At 43.1% G+C, this 21,365-nt stretch overlaps 1 protein-coding gene and 1 long non-coding RNA gene across 5 annotated transcripts in view; one reads left to right on the top strand and one right to left on the bottom strand.

Moving 5' to 3' along the window:
* Prss12 (protease, serine 12 neurotrypsin (motopsin)) overlaps nucleotides 1-14,657 on the bottom strand; it is a 59,690-nt gene extending 45,033 nt beyond the window's left edge. Inside the window, exon 1 of the mRNA NM_008939.2 lies at nucleotides 13,934-14,657. Coding sequence (NP_032965.1) covers nucleotides 13,934-14,411 — 478 coding nt within the window. The 5' untranslated portion in view covers nucleotides 14,412-14,657. The remainder of the gene's footprint in view (nucleotides 1-13,933) is intronic.
* Nucleotides 11,523-21,160, top strand: Gm35065. 4 transcript variants are annotated; one of them, XR_867620.3, is made up of 6 exons: nucleotides 14,195-14,279; nucleotides 16,972-17,344; nucleotides 18,239-18,474; nucleotides 19,817-19,893; nucleotides 20,031-20,237; nucleotides 20,324-21,160. It is a non-coding gene; the product is annotated as a predicted gene, 35065 (long non-coding RNA). The 4 variants fall into 4 exon arrangements; XR_001783982.2 differs by lacking the exon at nucleotides 14,195-14,279 and adding an exon at nucleotides 11,523-13,420 and having other exon boundaries at nucleotides 18,239-19,893; XR_001783981.2 differs by having other exon boundaries at nucleotides 14,105-14,279; nucleotides 16,972-17,168; nucleotides 18,239-19,893.
* Nucleotides 21,161-21,365: the final 205 nt, after the last annotated feature.

Genomic DNA, 21,365 nt, shown 5'->3' with positions numbered 1-21,365 from the left:
GTTAGATATTGGAAAACCAAATAGAATTCAGAGTTATGCATTCATTTTCAGCAGTATTTAATTATATTGTTGAATATCATTCAGACTTATTTTTGCATTTAAACACTTAAGGAAATGGTTTAGGACACATTTATCATCTAGATATTTAAAACACAGTAAAACTGGGACAAGATTTTTTTTTTTAGGATGGGAAAAACTACACATGATAGCAGCTGCCACCTTCTTGGGTCACGCCCCACCCACCAGATGTCTATTTCACAAAACACTATGTTTTCAAATCTCCTTGACAACAAACTTCATCCCAATAAATGGGAATATGGCCCAGTCCAGATAATGAGGTTTGGTTTGTTATTTTGTTTCCTCTGAAAATCCAAAGGCAGATGTTAGCTTTATCAAATGTAAGAAACAAATCTATCAAAGCCTTTGGGTTTTTATAAATGGAAGAAGCTAATAAAGATGGGTTTGAAAGAGGAAAAAGAAACGCTAGAACACACATACACACATCACACATTTGAATAGTTATAGATCAAGGAAGTCAAAAGATCAAATCAGAAGCCTTTAACATTTTTACATTTTAAATATTTATTTTGTGCACTTAACGTTTTGCCTGCATGTATGTATATGCACCCAGAGTATGCCAAGAGACCTGGAGATCATAAGAAAACACACTTGTCCCCTGTAATTAGAGCTGCAAATGGCTGTTCACGACTAAGTGAGTCCTAGTAACTGAAACCCAGTCCTTGGCAATAGCAAGGCAACAAGTGCTGCAGCAGCTCTGTCACCTCCCCAGCCCTCAGAAGCCTCTACCCTCAGGCTTGAAGAGCTGCTTTTATTAGGTTTTGTTATCTAAGACATGGCCAGAAAGAAAATGGGCAATTTGCAGATATAAAATAGAAGTCCAGATGTTTTCAGGCAAGAATTCTGTCACCTGGCCAAGTGAGGCTTAGGTTGGAGCCTGGCCTTCACTAAATACCACGCTGAGCTGCAAATGTCTCTAAGCTCTGCCAACCAGTGTGAAAAAAAGAGACACTTAAAGAGAAGCTTTGAAGATTTCTTCCAATTTTGCCATTCTATGTTAGAATTTTAAAATATGTGTCAGCAAGACCTTGAAACTCATAAAATAATAGCATGCAGATGGGATCTACTTTAGCTTGTTAATATACATATTAAAGGTGCAGATGATTTGTAGTTTAAAACTACCTAGCACCTAACTGGTTAACATGGTAATATCTATAACTTTATTCCTGCTACAGCCTCCATCAACCAAACAATAAACAATATTACCAATTGTCTTCACAACCAGTAAGCTGGGTTGCTCTGCTTGTACTAAGAATATCTTGTGCTTAGCTGGGCAGTGGTGGCACACTCCTTTAATCCCAGCATTTGGGAGGCAGAGGAAGGTGGATTTCTGAGTTCGAGGCCAACCTGATCTACAGAGTGAGTTCCAGGACAGCCAGGACTGTACAGAGAAACATTGTCTCGAAAAACCAAAAAAGAAAAAAGAAAAGAAAAGAAAGGAAAGGAAAAGAAAGGGAGAGGAGAGGAGAGAAGAGAAAAAAGAAAAGAAAAGAGAAGAGAAGAGAAGAGAAGAGAAGAGAAGAGAAGAGAAGAGAAGAGAAGAGAAGAGAAAAGGTGCACTAAAGGATGATATGGACAGTAATATTGGCTTCTCTGGTTTGTGTTTGCTGGGTGATAGTTTATTTTTTATTTTTTATTTTTTTGAGATTTATTTTGTGCATATGAGCACACTGTTGCTCTCTTCAGAGACACCAGAAGAGGGCACAATTTCTATTACAGATGGTTGTGAGCCAACATGTGGTTACTGGGAATTGAACTAATGACCTCTGGAAGAGCAATCAGTGTTCTTAACCGCTGAGCCATCTCTCCAGCCCCAGTTTATATTCTTTCTTTGATCAAAACAGGATGTGGTCACTAGTGGATTGTCTGTGCTTCAGTGGCTTGTGCTAATGCCACATCCTTGTGCACTTGGGAGTGCTAACATACTTTAGTATGACACACACACTCATACATACACACACAGAGAGACAAAGAGATAGACACAGAATAAAGTTTGGGGGAGGACATATTGGAGAGAGAAGAGTCTAGGTGAAGTTGAAGGAAGAGACTAAAGTACAATATGTGATATTCTCAACGAAATACACACACTCACTCACACACACACACACACACACACACACACATACACACACACACACACACACACACACACACACACACACACACACACATTAGTTAAGACTCTTGCAGAGCACCTGAAGTGGTTATCATCACCTGTATGGTGAAAAACATCCTTATCTCCAATATCTCTAATTCCAGGAGATCCAACACCCTCTTCTGACCTTCACATATACCAGGAACCATGGAGCACATATATACAGACATGCAGGCAAAACCTACATACAAACAAAATAAATAAATAAATAAATCGAGGGAAAAAAAAGGTGGAAACACTCAAAGTTGACCTCTGTCTTCCAGATGTGTAGACATGGGAAAATGCACACATATACACATATACATCACAGGGAGCGCAAGAGAGAAGGGAGGAGAGGGGAGAGAGAGAGATCATATAGATGGCCTTTATTTTGTAATTTAAGAAATTAAAAAAAAACATTAGTCCCATTAAAAAATTCTTAGACAATTTGCATACCCACCAAATATGTACACCAAATAAAAAGTTAAAAAAATATTTCTGAGGGGTTTGAATACTTCAAGGTTATTTTAAATCACAAAATCTTCTATAGGTAGATATAATCTTTTTTTTATTGGGTAGATATAATCTTATGCATACCACAAACACCAGCAGTTTGGTTTTTATATTTAAAGTCTCCAACAATTTGTTTCAATCAAATAATCCCCTTATTCTTCTCAAACGTTACTTGAAATTTCATTTAAAGTGATACATTGTCTGTATTAATTACCACCTCCACCGCCAAATTACTCATCTCAATAGAGATAGAATAATGTTCTAATGACAAAAACACTGCAGTTATACTTGATCATGCACACAAACCACAGTGAGCCTAATGCCTACCCAGGAGAGCTCGCCTTCCCCAGGGAACAGTACACCACTTGGTTATCCAGTACCAAAGGTACAGCTCTGAAAACCTACATACAATTAACACACAGATTGAGCAGGTTTTATTTAATTAATCAGGAATATTTATATTTATACATGTATGCATGTAACAACAATTAGGGAAAAAAGAAGCCACTCTTTGTAAAGACGCAAGGTGGGGTGTAGGAGAGGGTTTGGAGAGAGGAAAGGGAAGGGAGAAATGATTTAATCATATTATTCTTTGAAAAAAAACAAGAGAAGTAATATAAAGAATAGTGCCTAGCAACTTGTCGCCTAAATAACAGGGACATTTAGAGATGAGACTTGGAAAACCGTAGCATTCAAAGGCAGTGGGAACGGCTTCCAAGCCAAGATTCTAGTGTGCCATACCTTCTCAGGCCTGAACCACACGGCAAGAGACTGGAGTCACTTCGCTCTATCTGTGATGTGACAAGAGATAAGGAGTGCTTCTCCAATATTCTTTTAACACATTCATACACACCGGTAATTCTGAGAAGCCAATTTGCATGTCACCCACAAATGAGCTCTCGGTCAGGTAGCAGTTTATTCTTACTATCCTAGGATGCTTATAGTGGTTGCAATCGTAAAAACTATACTGATTTCCTTAATTTGTGGATGGGAGAAGCTGTATCCCACAACACAGTTTCTGTGCCATGATGAATCATCCCCTGAACTACTGCCCAGCACTTTCTCCTGGCCTCCAAACCTAGGCAAATATCCTACAAGAATCTCCCTTTAAGACATTGGGGGTTTGCACATGTGCTATACCATGCCAGTGATCACCATTCTAGTCAGGCAGATTCATAGAGAGCCTCAGGCTTTCTGTCCACTGAGAATGGAGAAGAGTGGCTTGGTCAGGATCCTCTAGCAGGAGCGACTTTGTCCTAATGGCCGGATGGATTTTCAGTAGGGCTGTGGATACGATGTGTCTATGTGTATGCACACATTTGTACAAATTATAGGTACACAATTATAAATGAGAAAGAGTAATAGCTTAGCTCAATAGAAGAAAGATTAAAAAGCAGCCCAGAGAGGCAGGCAGATTTCTAAGTTCAAGGCCAGCCTGGTCTACAAAGTGAATTCCAGGACAGCCAGGGCTAAACAGAGAAACCCTGTCTCTAAAAACAAAACAAAACAAAGAAGCAGCCCAGTCATAAAGTTCACAGCCAGGTTGACTACGAGCTCCTGACGTGCGTACTGAAGTACGACATAAACTTCAAACTGAACTTTTTCCTTAGCAAATACTTTTTAATTACAACTCTATGATATAAAAAACGGTCTGTCCCCTTACCCACCCCCCAGCCCCTCTACCTTGCAATTTCTGAAATGTTTCTCAGACTGGTAGCTAATTTCGCTGGACCATATTCCAATAGATCTGAGCCTACACTGCCTTCAAATCATACAAGGGAAATTTTGCATAATATTATTTTCTAAATACTTGTATTTTGAAATTTCACTACTCTGATCATTAAAACGTTTCTATTCCGAGCAGAGGTCTGAGGGTGACTATGTCCGCTATTATAGATGTATATAGATGTATTCATCAGGCCAGTCGTGGATGTGTAAAACTGTATCCCCATGGACCGACAACAAAACCAAAAAAAAAAAAAAAAAGCCTTATTACACAATAACGCTGAGCACTCTTCTTTCTTAATTTTTTGGCAAAAATATTTAACTTACTGTCATTTTAGATTATATTCTTCTTTTGTGTAGATGTATGCTCAGCTTTACAAAGAAAAGGGAACACAAAAGATTCCAGGGTTCATGTTACAGAAATTGGCCCCATGGAGAGCTTTGTTGGAAGTAGAGTTCCAAATGCCCTTCCTCATATTCAGAACCTAGTAGCCAACAGTATGCATACATATGCAAACAAAAGCACACTCAGGCATAGCATGCCAACAAGAGGGCAGAAAATTCTCAATATAGGGGGTGAGCAAGGACTGGGTGCAGGTAACAAGCATAAGTAACAATCAAATACAAAGCTAATTTTTCTACCTCGTACTATGCTTCGGATTTTTTTTTTTTTGGTGATAAGTACATAAAAACATATTCCATAACAAAGGTGTAATACCCGGTGTGAAGTGCCACTGTTTCAGATTGCCTATTCTAACTACATGAAGTTCACTGAATTGCTACAGAATTCTTACTTCCAATGATTTTTTTCTAATAAAGTTTGTTAATTTAAAATAAAAATATCAAATCTTAAAAAAAAAAAAAGTCCCCAACAGAGGGCATGGAAAAAGAGGTACTTTACCCATTTCGTCATTCTCCGTCCACTCAAGAGTAGAGAATGGCTGGTATTATTAAAATCTCCCTGATGAGGTTCAGTTTTTTCACCTTTAAGGCTGTTTTTGAACTGTGTCTTGCCAAAAGATGTTGAAGTGCTATTTCCCTGAATGTAGTCTTTTTGTACACAGGGTCTTTGTAGGTGGTCAGGTAAGACAAGGTCATGACAGTGGGCCCTAGAGTGACTGTGAGACTTCATGAAGGGGAAGTGCAGACAGAAAGACACCCACACAGAGCCTCCACCATGTGAGTTCTGGAGTCATACAAGCAGGAGCTTGGAGAAGCTCACAGTCAACCTGCAACGAGCCCTTCCCTTGTAACCACCAAGGGCTACTTGGCCCAACCAACACTTTGATTGGAGCCATTCTGTTTCAGACCTTTCAGCTTGAAGTACTTATGGATTTGCTAGCAGAGTGTGGTAGTCAGCCTTTCTGACTTCATTGTTTGGATGACTAGACTCTTCCTGGGAGACTAGTGGGGGCTTATCAGTTAGTTTCCCCTTCATTCGCCAGTGCTGTGTGACCCTTGCACGTGGGTAAATGGTTTGGTGACAAAAAAAAAAATTGTGAACTGTTCTGCTAGGGCTAAATTAATATTATAGCATTATAAGTTAGTCAGAGCTTGACTATGGTTAAATTACCCTCTTTCATAAGATGTCACATGAAACGTCTAAAGAATAGCTTATGAGATCTATGAATTTCCAGTAAGCATAACCTCAATGACTAAAATTGGTTCTTTACCCCGAACTCACATGTTTTCTCACATTGAATTAGATCAACTCGTATTTTTACTGTTACTAAAGGTAGCTACATGAATAATAAATGAATAATTACTATGAATTATAGATGGGAACTAATGGAAACTGAGTTAAGCTGGATGATAGTTCAGGGAAATGCGCTGACATTAAACGATGATCTGACTTCATTTTTTACCTGGGATGATGTGATGTAAAGTTCCACGATGTTAAAAACAGACTTCAGTTACAGCTGGGAATGCTAATAGCTCAGACCAGCAAAAGTTGAAAATATCCAAGTTAAATTAGCGTTCTTTACTGCACTTGAAAAAGTCAATGACCATGCTCCAATTCAGTTGCTTTCAGATAATGTCATTTTTCATCGCTCATAATGAAGACAAAAGCTATATGTAATATACTTCCCAGTGTTACATTTGGTATAGGACATAGCAGTATATTTGATGCAATGCCATATACATATTAGCTTCTCCAAAGTGTAATGGAGTCTCTTATTCTTTTGAGGAGTCGTTATGCTGAACTTTCTGTGCTTTAAGAACACTCTTGTCAAGGACAAGGGCAGTAGCTTGGTATTGCTGGCAGGCATTCATCTTATTCCACTAGAATAACAGGAACAACTAAACTCAATTGCTTTATATACCTATGAAGCTCAATAATAGATGAAAACAGATTGGTGTGGTTAACATGACAATTTTTGTTCTTAACCAATCTGTTTCAGAAGTATATTATGATAACTGCACATTATAAAGATTACATTTTCTAGTAGTTCCAAAAGCTCCAGGGGTAAGATTTTATTTTTTTGCTGATATTCTCTTAAAATGAGTGTGCATCTTGGTAACCAATTAAGGCAATTGGCTTAGCTTCTCATTTGTTTTATTTGGGGAAGAGAGGAATTTACCAAACAAAGCCGACTGATCGATTTGGTTCCGGCCCTTTATTTCTTCCCAGCTTCCTTGACTTATGGAAATGAATGATATTTATACCTCGGTAGGAGGAGAAAGCATTTTGGCTTTGTTTTAAGATTCTTTTCACAGGCAATAGTATATATTGAATAGGTGACAGGGAAATTGAAAGTTAAATAAAATCTCTGAGGTAGCAGCCAGACTGAGTTCCTCTAAGGTAGGAAATGTAGTGAATCTGCTTTGGCTAATAAACATTCTTAAATGCCTGCCACATAGAAGGAAGATGCAGGATTAAAAGGCAAACAGGAGTGGGGTCCTTTCTTCTTTTCTTCTTTTTCTTTTTCCTTTTCTTTCCTTCCGTTCTCTCTCTCTCTCTCTCTCTCTCTCTCTCTCTCTCTCTCTCTCTCTCTGAGACAGCATCTCATAGCCTTAGCTAGCCTGGAACTATGCAGTCCATGCTGTCTTTGAACTCATAGATAATGTTCCTACTTCAGACTCCTGAGTACAGAGATTATAGTCATGAACCACTATACCTGACTCAGTTAACTTTTTAATTGACTTTCATTTCAAACAGCATGTGGCCTTCCAAAAGGAATGCCTACAAACAGCAGGATTTAACCCACATATCATAACCTTCATATCTATTTTAACTGAGGGATTTGGGGTGGCTTTGGGTTACTTAGGAACGGTTTAGCAAGAGATGATTAAAGGCTGAATCTGGGACCCACTCTATGATGGCTTGGGATTTTTAAGTGTTGCCCAAAAGCCAAGGGCTGAGGTTTGGCCACCAGCCTACACTTGTATTGGGAGATAACAGAACCCTTTATCAGAGTAAGGTAGGTAATTGTGGGTATGCACTTGAAGGGAATTGGAACTCCAGTCCCTTATTCTTTCTGTTTCCTGACTGAGAAGTCATGCGCAGTGATGCTCATCAGCACCCCACCATGATGCTCTTCCTCAGAGGAGCCCTCAGAACAATGGAGCCAAATGGACCATGGACTGAAACCTGTGAAAACAGAAGCCTGGGTAAACCTTTCCTCTTCTCACATTGATTAACACGGGTGTTTTGTCACCATGGCGACCAGATCCCTTTATCATTTATTCTACCTGGGTTACTCATCAGCTTTATCTTCCACCTGAGGCTTGCTACAAAGGGGGCAATCTCAGGGCAGAGCCAAACAAGTTGCTCCCTTCTGCTTTGACAGCTTGAGACAGGGAAAAAGGATTGCCACTCGGAGTCAGGAAGCACGGTCTCATTGAAAGGAAGCAGTCAGCTGCGTGTGGAAACATGAGAGAGGCTTCCCACACAGTTAGGATGGATATTCTGGTAAACTATGCTGTTTATCACTACACACTGGCCGGATAAATACCAATGATGCTGTTCTATAAGACCACACAGGAAATTGATATTGGCACACCTCACATCTGCTCTGAGGCTACGACCTAGCAAGGTAAAGTCACAGGGTGGCTGACATCATTGCCCTTCACCACACGTTCTTGCAAGGCCCTGATGCCTTCCATAGGTTTTTTTGTTTGGTTTGTTGGTTTGGGTTTGGGATTTCTTTTTAAACTTTGTACTTTTTTACTCTTTTAGAGTCACCTAAACAGCATCTGCTCACTTCACCTGGCCCTTAGAAAAGCACCTTGTCACTGCTGGCCTGGATGTGGGACCCTGAGGCTGGATCCCAAGCATTCAGACAAGTCTCTAGGTGAATGGTGAATTTTTAGAAATTTTCCCACATTTATTTATTTGAAAGTGGGGCTGTGATGGTTTGAATAAGAATGTCTTCCATGGGCTGGTATATTTGAATGCTTAGTGACCAGAGAGTGGCACTACTTGAAAGGATTAAAAGGATCAAAAGGTGTGGCCTTGCTGATGGAACTGTGTCACTGGGGATGGGCTTTGAGGTTTCAAAAGCCCATGCCAAGCCCAGAATAGATAAATAGATAGATAGATAGATAGATAGATAGATAGATAGATAGATAGATAGATAGATAGATATGGGTGGGTGGGTAGGTAGATAGATAGATAGATAGATAGATAGATAGATAGATAGATAGGATATATATATATATATATATATATATATATATATATATATAGAGAGAGAGAGAGAGAGAGAGAGAGAGAGAGATTATTCCAGCAACATAGCTGCTTTAGAAAGGAATCACATCCAAAGACCTTCTAGGTCTATGTGATCTAGCTGGAATGCAGACACACCTTTAGTACGAACCTGTACTCCCAAACAATGAAGGTAAAGTTAGTTTGTAGAAGGAAGCAGCCTTGTTTGTAAGTGATGTCTCATTAAGGGGCTGACAACGTGATGAATCAGAGAAAGATTTCACAGAACAAGTCATGGATGGGATACACCCAACTCTCATGAGGACAGGAAAAAAAGGCTACTTTAATGGGAACAAAACACCCATGGAAGGAGTTACAGAGACAAAATTTGGAGCTGTGACGAAAGGATGGACCATCTAGTGATTGCCATATCCAGGGATCCATCCCATAATCAGCTTCCAAACACTGACACCATTGCATACACTAGCAAGATTTTGCTGAAAGGACCCAGATATAGCTGTCTCTTGTGAGACTATGCCGGGGCCTAGCAAACACAGAAGTGGATGCTCACAGTCAGCTATTGGATGGGTCACAGGGCCCCCAATGGAGGAGCTAGAGAAAGTACCCAAGGAGCTAAAGGGAACTGCAACCCTATAGGTAGAACAACAATATGAACTAACCAGTACTCCCTGGAGCTCGTGTCTCTAGCTGCATATATATCAGAAGATGGCCTAGTCAGCCATCACTGGAAAGAGAGGCCCATTGGACTTGCAAACTTTATATGCCCCTTACAGCGGAATGCCAGGACCAAAAAGGGGGAGTGGGTGGGTAGGGGATTGGGGGGGTTGGTATGGGGGACTTTTGGGATAGCATTGGAAATGTAAACGAGGAAAATACCTAATTAAAAAAAGAGAAAAAAAAAGAAATTAAGAGACAAAAAAAAAAAAAAAAAGAGGAGCACTAGTGCATTTTGTGCAGTGCAGTTGAGTTTGTTCCTGAGTTCCGTTCAGTTTGTGAGGTACCTGTGGTGTGGCTCAGCAAAGGCAGTTGAAGCCAGAGAATAAGAAGGAGCCAGAAGATCAAAATATATTGTCAATGTTAATATTAGGCCAAGCAGAGCAATTCAGGCAGAAGTGGAGAAAAGCCAGGTGGAATCAGTCAGCTTGGAGAGGCATTTGGGTCAGAATAGCTGAGTTGAACCAGACAACCAGAGTTCAGAAAGAGCTAAAAAGGATTCATTTATTCAAACGTAAGTCTCCAAGATGACAATTTTGTCTGGTGAATAAAAGATATTTTTACATATATGCATACATCTGCTTACTGATCAGGATGTAGAATTCTCCATCTACTATGTCTGTCTGCATGTCCTCATGTTCCCCACCATGATGATGCTAACTAACCTCTGAAACTGTAAGCAAGCCCACAGTTAAGTGCTCTCTTTTAGAACAGTGACTAAGTAAGACAGGGGCACACTCCATGGTCCACACATGGAGGTCAGAAGAAAACTCGAAGAAGTCAGTTTTCTCCTTGTATCATATGAGTTCCAATGTGAGTCCCAGAGATCAAACTCAGGTCATCAGACTTGATGGCAGATAGTTTTACCTGGTGGACCCTCATGCCAGTCCTCTTTGGGCGGAGTTTAATGTTCCCTATGAGAACTAACTCCCTGGACTGACCCAGGTATCCCACTTTAAATATATATATGTTTTATTACTACTACAAAAGTTCCTTGGAGCCAGAGGCAAAGAATTACATTTCCTGCTTTGGTACATGAGCTAACAGACTGTCCACACGCTGCTCACCTGAGAAGTGTACCCCATTCTTTCAGTATCATTGGAGGAGGACCCTACTTTCTCACTTCTCTGTGTGGGGCCCGAAACTCTACTCTGACCCCAGTTTAAGTTTTAAAAGAGGGATCACATTTCTATATATTATTCTTTTCTTTTGCTCCAGTTTTCTGTAAAGAAAAAAGAAAAGAAAAGAAAAGCCATGCCTTTAAAGCATAAGAGACTGGAAATAATGTGCATTGTTCTCATGGTAAACATGATTCCTCTTTCGCCTTTCTGCCCTTTCGGCTAGCCCACGAGCTAACAAAGGAGTGACGCAACAGAGCACAATATATCTACATTGCGTACACATACAGAAATCGAGGACAATGAGCTGTGAAGTGAGAATGTGCACACATCCTATCCTATTTTCATCTGCTCTCCTGGCAATATGCCTTTAGGATTTCTAACAGAAATATATAGGGGCTCCTTTATAGGAATGTCTGTAAAAAATAAATAAAGCAAACATAAAATTCTTAGTCCAGCATCCAGCATAAAGTGGGTGTTGAGTGAGTCCATGCTGCAATAACTACACAAGGTCATTCTGAATACATGCCCAGAGCTTGAAAATTTTTAATTAATTTGCTCAAAAACTGTTTTTTGTTTTTTTGTTTTTTTCCTTTATGGGGCTGGAGAGGTGCCTCAGCAGCTAAGAGTGCTGACTTTGTAATCATGATAACTGCAGTATGGATCCCAGCACCCACATAACAAGTGGGGCACCCTGCCCATGTCTGTAAAGCAACTCCAAGGAGGGCAGAGACAAGAGGAAGTCTTAGGGACAGACGTCACCTCAAAGGAACAGGCAGAGAGAGGACACTCAGTTGCTCTTCCTGGGCTTTAAATGAAGGGCACATAGGGTCATACACCCATGTTTGAGCACATGCATGCACACACACACATGCACACACACACACACACATAAATTTAAAGACATAGCATCTCTATACTCAAATAAACAAAGAAGTGTTCTTTAGAAACACCCTGCTTTCTTTATGGGGAGATACCCAAAGCTCTAACAGTCAACAATTGCCCTGTCTGAGCAACAGCAATGTTTTCTAAAAAACAATTCAATGCTCTTTCATTAGCATACAGTGTTCTAGCCTATGCCCCTACCTAGCTGGAGTGTGTGGGAATGAGAAAACTATAAGATTCAGAGTGTGTGCACTATCTCAGAAGCATGGAGTTTAGCTAGCCAGACCTACACGAGTGAGTGACAGAGCTCAAGGCTCTGCCGACCAAGGCTTGGTCCTGTAAGAACAATTCAGGTATTACAAAGGCAATCTCTTTCCTTTGTTTGTTGCTTATCTTGTGTAGCTCCTTCTATTCCTTGTATATTCTATTACCTAAACACAACCCCATTTGGGGATATCTAGCTATGAACCTAAAGGCATTGAAAAACATTAATTTCTCTCCGAAGAGGGGATGGTAAGGAATTCAAAGACAAACCAGTCTCTTCACAGGAATACAAAACTAAAGGTTACTTGTCCTTTAGAAAGAGAACTAGCTTGTCATAATGGTTTAACTTTGAATTGCTTTCTACTATGTTTTGAAGGGAAAATACTCTGTTGTTCCTTACATATTAATTTCCTGATAATTCTTTATCCTATCTATCTATAAAACTAAGAAGAATAAAAAGCTGCCAATGATTGCTAGACACAAGATTTTTTATTATTATTAAAAATTATCTTAGAGTAAATGAGGTAACAGCGGAGCTCTTGGCTTGACATCATCTCTGTTTTTTTTTTTTTTTTTTTACAGCCACATTGGCATTCTGTCTGTGAAACATGAGTACAGCAATGATGTCATTCTCCAGGATGAAGAATAATTGATCTTAACCTTCGCATCACTTTCCTTTAACTTGAGGCACTAACTCAATTGAAGGCAGAGATAAATAAAATGTCTTCGAGAAACGAATGACATTGTAAAAGGTTACAGCCAAAGACCGGAAGGATACACTTCGGGAAATTTGTAAAACTCCTGCCGTACATGGTCATCGAAAACAGCCCAAGTTTTAGTCTATCAGAAGATAGTCAAATATTTTGTTTTCCCTTCTGAATTGTTGCATGAGAAAAGCTAAAACCTTAATATAAAATGCAAACCCCAGCAATTCAGAGTAAAGTAATGTGGATGGCAGATTTTTTTTTCATTCAAGTTATTAATGTGAGGCTTTTGCTGCCACAAACTTAAGATGCCCTAGTAACTTTCTTTGCTGAAGTCGACTCTGAATTCCAATCTTCCATAAATGCCACGCATGGCTTAAGCAATGTTTTTGCTGCCGAGTTCACGTGACTCTGGCTGCCTCCTAGGTTACTAAGCAGTCCTTGTTCTGCCCCCTCCCTTCCTTTGTTCGTCACTCCCCGGTGGTATTTACCATAGGGCGCCCGGGAACATAACTGTCTTTGTATTTTGGTCTGAGAGTTTTGTCATGCTTTAAAGTCAACAATGGCAGCGAGACAAACATTTCACAGCAATTTTTCCAAATCCCGGTCTATAGAGGTAAGAAAGTTTGTGCTGGTATTCATCTTACATTTAATACTTCCCTTTCCCAAACTACTGGCCAGCAAATGTATGTATTTCTTTACCTTTCCTCTTTTGTATACAGAGTGCCTCATTAAGGCTAGCCGATACACACAGACAACAGACACCCACCATCATGCACAAATCCTGCCAATCACACACACACACACACACACACACACACACACACACACACACACACACACACACACGTTGACTGGACAGACCTCTTCTAGGTGCTAGAGTTGAGCACCCTATGCAGCTACTGTCCCCGTGACAATCGTCACAGGATGCATGCTTTCCTGACTGACATTTACTGTACAAATGAATGCACTTTACTAGTTATCGGGCTTCCAAGCCCACCACCACACCACAATGCAAGCTCTCAACCCCTTGTCTCCAGGTACACAGGTCAGGTACACAGGTACGGTCCGGAGTCAGGCTGCCTCTGTGCCAGTCCCTAGCTGTCACCTCTGCCCGGATGCCACTCACCTTGACCACAATCGCAGTAGCCCCAGTCTACTTTGCCCTGGGCATTCCGATAGAAGCACCAAGGTCTGCCCGAGCCATCCGGGCTCCGGCAGAAGTTGTGCGGCTGCCCTCGCAGCTCAGCCCAACTGGCCGGGGGCGACCGCTCCAGGAAGGGCGGCACCTCGTCCCAGTGTAGACACGGGACGCCGAGGTTGGTGGCATTGCCCCACGACTCTCCTGCCCCGCAGCGGCGTGGAATCGTCGGGGGCGTGTGCCCGGTGCTGAGGACCTGCGGGCGCTGGGCAGCGGGGATCCGCAGCGGGAGCGGGAAGCGCGGGGTCCTGGGTGGCCGCCGCGAGCTGGGAAGGTAGTGCGCGTGTTGGGAACGCGGTGGGGACGGATGCGGGCGGTGAAGGGGAGAGCGCGAGACCGGATCAGCGCGGGCCACTACAGACAGTGCCCCTAAAATCACAGCCAGCACGCAGCGGGCGAGCGCCATGGCTGCGGCGCCGAGTGTGGTCCATGCTGGGCTCCGGGTCCCCGCGGAGGGGGCGGGGCGGGGCCGGCAGAGTCCTAGAGCCCCCTCCCACGCTCGCGCCGCCGCCCTGCTGTCCCAGCCCCCGGGGCAGCTGGAGGATCACACCGGGACCCAAAGGGTCAGCCCCGCGAAGCAAAGGCTGGAGCGCCAGAGGCGATGAGCGCCAGGAGCTCTGTAGCCCGGAGTCCGACCTCCACCCCACCCTCGGCTGTCAGGCGGAGGCGCGGGCTCTCGGTGCCAACGCGGGGGAAGGTCTAGGCTGCCGGTGCCAACAGGCACCACCACAGCCCTGTCTGTCGGCTCCCGCCTGGCACCGGTCCCTCCCGTTCTCGGTGGTTCCGTGTGTGTTTTGCAATCTCTGGAGAAATGTGGATGGAATTAGATGCACCTCTCTGCCTTGGCGTTTCGCAGCATAGAAGTTATGAAAGCCCACCAGGAGTGTTAAAACCACTTGGCAGAGCTGAGTCCTTTAAGATCCCAAGCTTCACACCGTGTTCCGACGAACGTTAGAGGAAATTAAATGCCCGAGTAGATCCAGCAAAAGGAACCTGAACCTTTCTCCTTCCTGCCTCCCACTTTCCACCAGATGCCCTGGACACCAGTTGTTAAGTTTTAATAGGGATTCATCCTGATCTCCAGCCTCCACAGACGCTGTGTCCCTGCGGCACCTGCCTCCTGCCCACAGGGTCGGGACTTGAATTAAGCCTCTTGATTTGCTGCCCCAGGCAAGAGCTAGCTTCCTCCAGCTAGCTTCAATAAAAGTAGACTCTACCTATGGGAGATGTTATTAATTTCTCTGATGGTTCAGTACACCACTTCCAACATCCCCCTGTGCCACTCCGAAGCCTCTAGGTTTAGGACTTTAAGAATTAGCTGGGGCTGAAGGCTTAGGGTTGCCGATTGCTCTTGTCCATGCCACTAAGTTAAAGAAGAAACAGGAATTAGGATAGGAAGATGACAAGCTTGCTTTCTGGGATGTTGATGTTTCAGCAACGAAGGGACTCCGTTCCCTAATGTGATGCAATCCAAAGAAAACTTGAACAAAATTTAAATGACCATTGTTAAAATCTAGGTTTTATTCAGAAACTGGAAGTGATCCTCGCACCTGGCTTTAAATAATTCAACTTCACTTAATATTTTAGGAATCATTTCACTGTGTAAAATAACTGTCAGAAACCCAAGAATGAATGCATTTGTCAATTTTTAAAAGTTTTTATTTGTAATTCATTTTTACACTCTATATTCCATTCCCCGCCCCTCCCCATCCACCCTCCAATTGTTCCACATCCCATAACTCCTTCCCACCCCATCCCGTCTCCACATGGATGCCCCCACACCCCACCCCACCTGATCTCTAAACTCCCTGGGGCCTCCAGTCTCTTGAGGGTTAGCTGAATGAACACAGACCTGAAGTCCTCCACTGTATGTGTGTAAGGGGCCTCATATCAGCTGGTGTATGCTGTATGTTTGGTGGTCCAGTGTTTGAAAGATCTCAGGGGTCCAGATTAACTGAGACTGCTGGTCCTCCAACGTAATCACCCATCTCCTCAGCTTCTTTCAGTCTCCCCTAATTCAACAACAGGGGTCAGCTGCTTCTGTCCATTGGTTGGGTGCAAATATCTGCATCTGATTCTTTCAGAGGGCAGTCATGATAGATCCCTTTTTGTGAGCATTCCATAGCCTCGGAAATAGTGTCAGGCCTTGGGACCTCCCCTTGAGCTGGATCCCACTTTGGACCTTCTTTTCCTCAGGCTCCTCTCCATTTCCATCCCTGTAATTCTTTCAGACAGAAAAAATTATGGGTCAGAGGTGTGACTGTAGGATGGCAACCCCATCCCTCAATTGATGTCCTGTCTTCCTGCTAGAGGTGGGCTCTACAAGTGCCATCTCCCTACTGTTGGGTATTTCATCTAAGGTCTCTCATCTCCCAGGTCTCTGGTGCATTCTGGGGGAATCCCCTCAATCTCCTATTTCCTGAGGTTGCCTGTTTACATTCTTTCTGCTGGCCCTCGGAGCTTCCTCCCTTTTCCCTCACCGGATACCAGATCAGATTCCCCTCTACCCACCACTGTCCCCTCATTCCCCTGTCCACATTCCCTTCCAATTTATTTAATGTATGTGAGCACACTGTCACTCTCTTCAGACACACCAAAAGTGGGCACTGGATTCCATTACAGATGGTTGTGAGACACCATGTGGTTGCTGGGAATTGAGCTCAAGACCTCTGGAAGAGCAGTCAGTGCTCTTAACCAATGAGCCATCTCTGCAGCCCTATTTGTCAAATCTTTATTCAAAGTTTTTAATTCAGGATGGTTTAGTTAATGTTCTGATTTCTTCACTAATGTTTTTCTGGCCCCCAAAGCATAGTTTAAAGTGTACTTGTGGAAGAGAGTAAAATAATATGCACCCAGGGGTTGGCCACTTCCTGTTATTGTGGTAGGAGCTGATAGAGCTTGTCAATCACAGATTTCTGACATAGTAGAAAACAGTTCTAATCCAGGTCATGTTTTTTCTTTTCCAGCTGTCTGGTCCCGCTTGGGTGATTTGTGATGGCTCAGGAAGAGGTTGTCTTGACCTTCAGACTGGATTTCTTGGACCCCAGTCTCCTCATCTCCCTCCATTTTACAACCATGGATGCCATACTTCCTAAAAAATCTATACAACCAACCACCACACATCTCGTATGCATCTTGCAGACAGGGAAATAATGAGAAAGGAGTAAGTTAACCTGTGAGAATACTGCTCAATGAATAAAGTGTTTAAAACACTCCCACAAGCCCGAGGATGTGGGTTTGCATCCCTAGGTGACAGGGCAGTGCCCATCAGAAATCCATAGGCCAATGGATGGTGAAGACAGGAAAATCCCTAGAAGCTTCTGGGCCAGCTAGTCTGCGGTAAGCAGGGGAAAACAAGAGACCATGTCTCAAACAAAATGGAAGGACCCTAGTCTCCTCTTCTGCCTCTATTTTATAACCATAGATCCTACACTTCCTAAAAATCTAGACTGTCCTCCTATAGGCTATAGTATACATCTTCAATACTACACACACACACACACACATACACACACACATACTACACCACAAACACACACAAACATTACATACCACACAAACACACACAAACATTACATACCACACACCACACACCACATACATACACATATGCACACACACATGTGCAGCATACACACCTACACACACCACATGCAGGCACACACATGAATACAGACATCACATACACACATGGCATATCTCATACACACACCCATGCAAATGCATACATGAATACACATATCACATACCACATACATACACGTGCACACACACATACAGGCACACAGATGAATACACACACCATACACCACATATGTACATACACACACATGCACACAGCATGCCTGTAGAGACAATGAGTTAAGAGGATTGTTGGAACTGGGCTCCAGAGAACAAAGCCTTGGGCATCAGGCCTGTCTTCCAGCTTCCTGGTCCAGAGAGGAACTAAAGCTTTTCCGTGGCTTCCTTAAATTTATAAAACGGATGCACAGAGTGGAATTACCCATGGGGGGGGGACCCCACATCTGGATTTCATAGCTTCAGTTTTTAAACATACCTTTCTGAGAAAGTAAAATGGCATTTGTGTAATTGGAGCATGAACTGAGGGCCTCAACTTGGGTTCTGCCCTCTGTGTTACAGGCAGAGTCTGATTTAACACAGGTCTGTGTGCATCATTCTCTCCCCAGCTGATGGTCTCCCTCCCTCTTTTGTTGTCCACCCTTGTTACCACAGACGCGCACGCATAACTGTAACTGGGATTTCCAAATCCCAAACGAATTCCTGAAATGCATCTCCACCAGGCCAGACCCTACCTGCATCTTCCGTAGATTCCCGTCACCCTCAGTCTCAGGTATGAAAGCTGGAGAGGAGAGCGTGCAGCAACCCTGTCTGGAACCTCAAAACATATGCTCTCTCTGCCTTCCCTTCTCCTCAGCAGCAACAAAGGAAACGCACACGTCCTCTTGCAGGTACTCTGAACCACATACTTGAGAGGCCACCGCAGGCCCCCAGAATCGTCCTTTGTCGCTCTCAATCCCATCAAGTAAACACATTGATTTGTGGCCAAAGAGTTCAATTGCTTAGTTTCAAAGGCTACTGCGATCGAGAACCAGGATGGTAATAGGAAGACTGGGGAACTCGAGGGAACTGAAGGGAAGAATCTCTGCGCGAGCAGAGGCGGTGGGCAGTGTCAAGGACGGCAGAGCGCACCCACAGCCATGGCTCTCGGGTTCCACGGTAACCCATCTGTAAACATCTGGCCTTGCGGTGCTTTATGAAGCATTTTACTTCATGTGTTGCTAGGCTGGCTCTGTATAGTTTGATTTGGAAATGAGTATATTATTTTTACAGAGTTACGAAAGTGAATGTATAAAATAGCCTCCGAGTAAGGGCCATTTAAGATTTAAATAGAGCCTGGATTTTAAAAAGCTAACAGCTTTCAAACAGATGGTGTGAAAGTGGTGTTGACTTTTACAGTCCCAAGTGCAGAAAACCAGTGGGAATTACTCATCCATACTACTGAAAAAGAGGAAAAAAAAAAATCAATATCAGGGCCTGCCTTGGGGTTCTGGGAGATTTGAAAATGAAAGGTATTGTCAGGCTCGCGGGGTGGGGGTGAATACAATTACATGGTAATGTAATGTTTAATTAAAAACTAAATAATAAATAATGAAATGATCCAGAATATACTTGATGAATCACCAAAAGGTTGATAGTATGGTTTTGGCAGAGGGGCCCTGTTGTCAGAAAGTGTCCTGTAATGGAGGTCTATGCCTCTTTCATAAAGTAGTAGTTGCTGTCTTCTTTGCTCACCCTAAGCCACAATGCCGTGGAAGATCAAAGCCTGCCACGGCAGTGCTCTTGGACTGCTGACTTGCTCTGCTGGATTCATTGAGTTCATGACGCACCCCGGTCATTCATTCTCTGTTCTCCTGTTAAGATTGATTTTTATAACGCAGAACGGATTTTCAAGTTTGAATTTACATTTTTTAAAATTCATTGGCATTTGGTATAATTCCTACCCAGACACTGATTCTACACGCTCTTATTTACAGCCACCCAAATTGTATGTACAAAAAGGTAAGGAAAAATGGTTCCTTTCGCCTTGGACGTCAACCTGGGCTCAATCTGGCCGAAGCCATGAATACCAGGAATCCAAAGGCTCCCTGACTGTAGAAAGGGCACAGCTGGGGCACGTACAAGATAACTCTGCAAAGGGTATTTGGGGTGATTCATATCCTTTCCTTTGAACAGTTTTGTTGATGCAGTCTGTTGAAACGCTCAGGGTTTCATATAAATGTTTTGCCTCAGGAGTTTGCCTAAGGACAATGAGCCGTTTCAAATCTCCCCGCCCTCCAGTTTCAAGTAAGAGGACCATTTATGAACAGGTAAAGAGGTGGCAGGGGAGAAAGTAGAACCCAGACCTCTAGCTGGTGGCCTGGATTTTACAGGGCTCAGCATTGAAAGGCGCACAGAGTACTAGCGACCAATCACATAAAGAATCCTTTCCAAAACTTCCTTCCAGAAGGACCTCTACCTATTTCCTGAAACATGAGCATGGGGAAATCCCTACTTGGAAGTGAGCTCACTCTCTCCCGGAAGTGTGCAGTGTCTGAAAAGTATTCACTTCTGCGGAGCCAGGAGTCACCTCCAGGCGGAAGCCGATTTTATCTTGCCGTGATTCTGCCTGCACTCTCATACTCTTGTGTGGGTGGAGATTAGGATGTCGAAGGTAAGGAGCTGTGCGGTCCGGTATTCAGTCCACACGGACCTATGTAAAGCCATGGCTCAAGTCCCTGTTGTTTATTGGTGTTTTAGACGTCCGAGGATGCTAGTGGCTCCTCTGCCACCGTTCTTCTCCCATACGCAAGGACTGGTTTCAGGAAGATGCAGAAACAGCCATTTGTCACACTTCGGTCCCAGGAGAGGAGTTAATGTTTGAGGAATAAATCAGTCGGTGTGATTTCCTGCGTGTAATTCTTTCTGTTCATCTTTGAAGTCTTCAAAACCATAAAGCTGAGATTAGGAACCGGTTGAAGAGAGAGGAAGGAAGAGAAAGAAGTCCTGAGTTGTCTGGCCTGCTTGTTTTCCTGAAGTAGGAAACCACTTTGGAGATCACCCAGGTGGTTATAAAAGTCTACATCTGTCTGGGGAGCTGGTAAGATGGAGGTGGGGTTTGAAGGTAGGATTCGGAGACACTGGCTTCCTGATAAAGCATCAGGCTACCTCTCCTGAGTGATATGGTAATAACAGGTCCACTCTACATTTCTGTAAGTCCTGACCTGAGAACCAGACACTGAGCAGGCAGCTACCAGTACAGTACTTGAATTCAACCACCAGGGAACTTCTGCTTTCCTAGAGCAAACGCCCTCATCGTTCCTTCTCCCGTTTCTTATCTTCACACCATATGCTCGACTCGATTTTCTGCTCAGACCCAAGTATGCCAGTGTCTTCACTGAGTCATGGCTCATAGAACTAAATCATTTGGGCAGTGGTGATTTTATTGGAAGAAGTGCCATTTATTACAGATACCCCTAGTCAGGCTGCGTTGACTTTTTTACACTCACATACCATTTAGGTGACATGAAATGACCTAAAACTTTGTCAACCTGACAAAACCTTTATGTCCTTTAAAGTTTTCCTCAAGCTGGGATGCCTCCCATCACCAGATTCAGATTTTTTTTCCCATTTTTTATTAGGTATTTAGCTCATTTACATTTCCAATGCTATACCAAAAGTCTCCCATACCCACCCACCCCCACTCCCCTACCCACCCACTCCCCCTTTTTGGCCCTGGCATTCCCCTGTACTGGGGCATATAAAGTTTGCGTGTCCAATGGGCCTCTCTTTCCAGTGATGG

The sequence above is a fragment of the Mus musculus genome, chromosome 3, assembly GCF_000001635.26.
Source record: "Mus musculus strain C57BL/6J chromosome 3, GRCm38.p6 C57BL/6J".
In the NCBI taxonomy this organism is placed as follows: Eukaryota; Metazoa; Chordata; class Mammalia; order Rodentia; family Muridae; genus Mus; species Mus musculus.
Note: the sequence above shows the minus strand (reverse complement) of the source record. Positions and strands in the feature narration are given on the sequence as shown.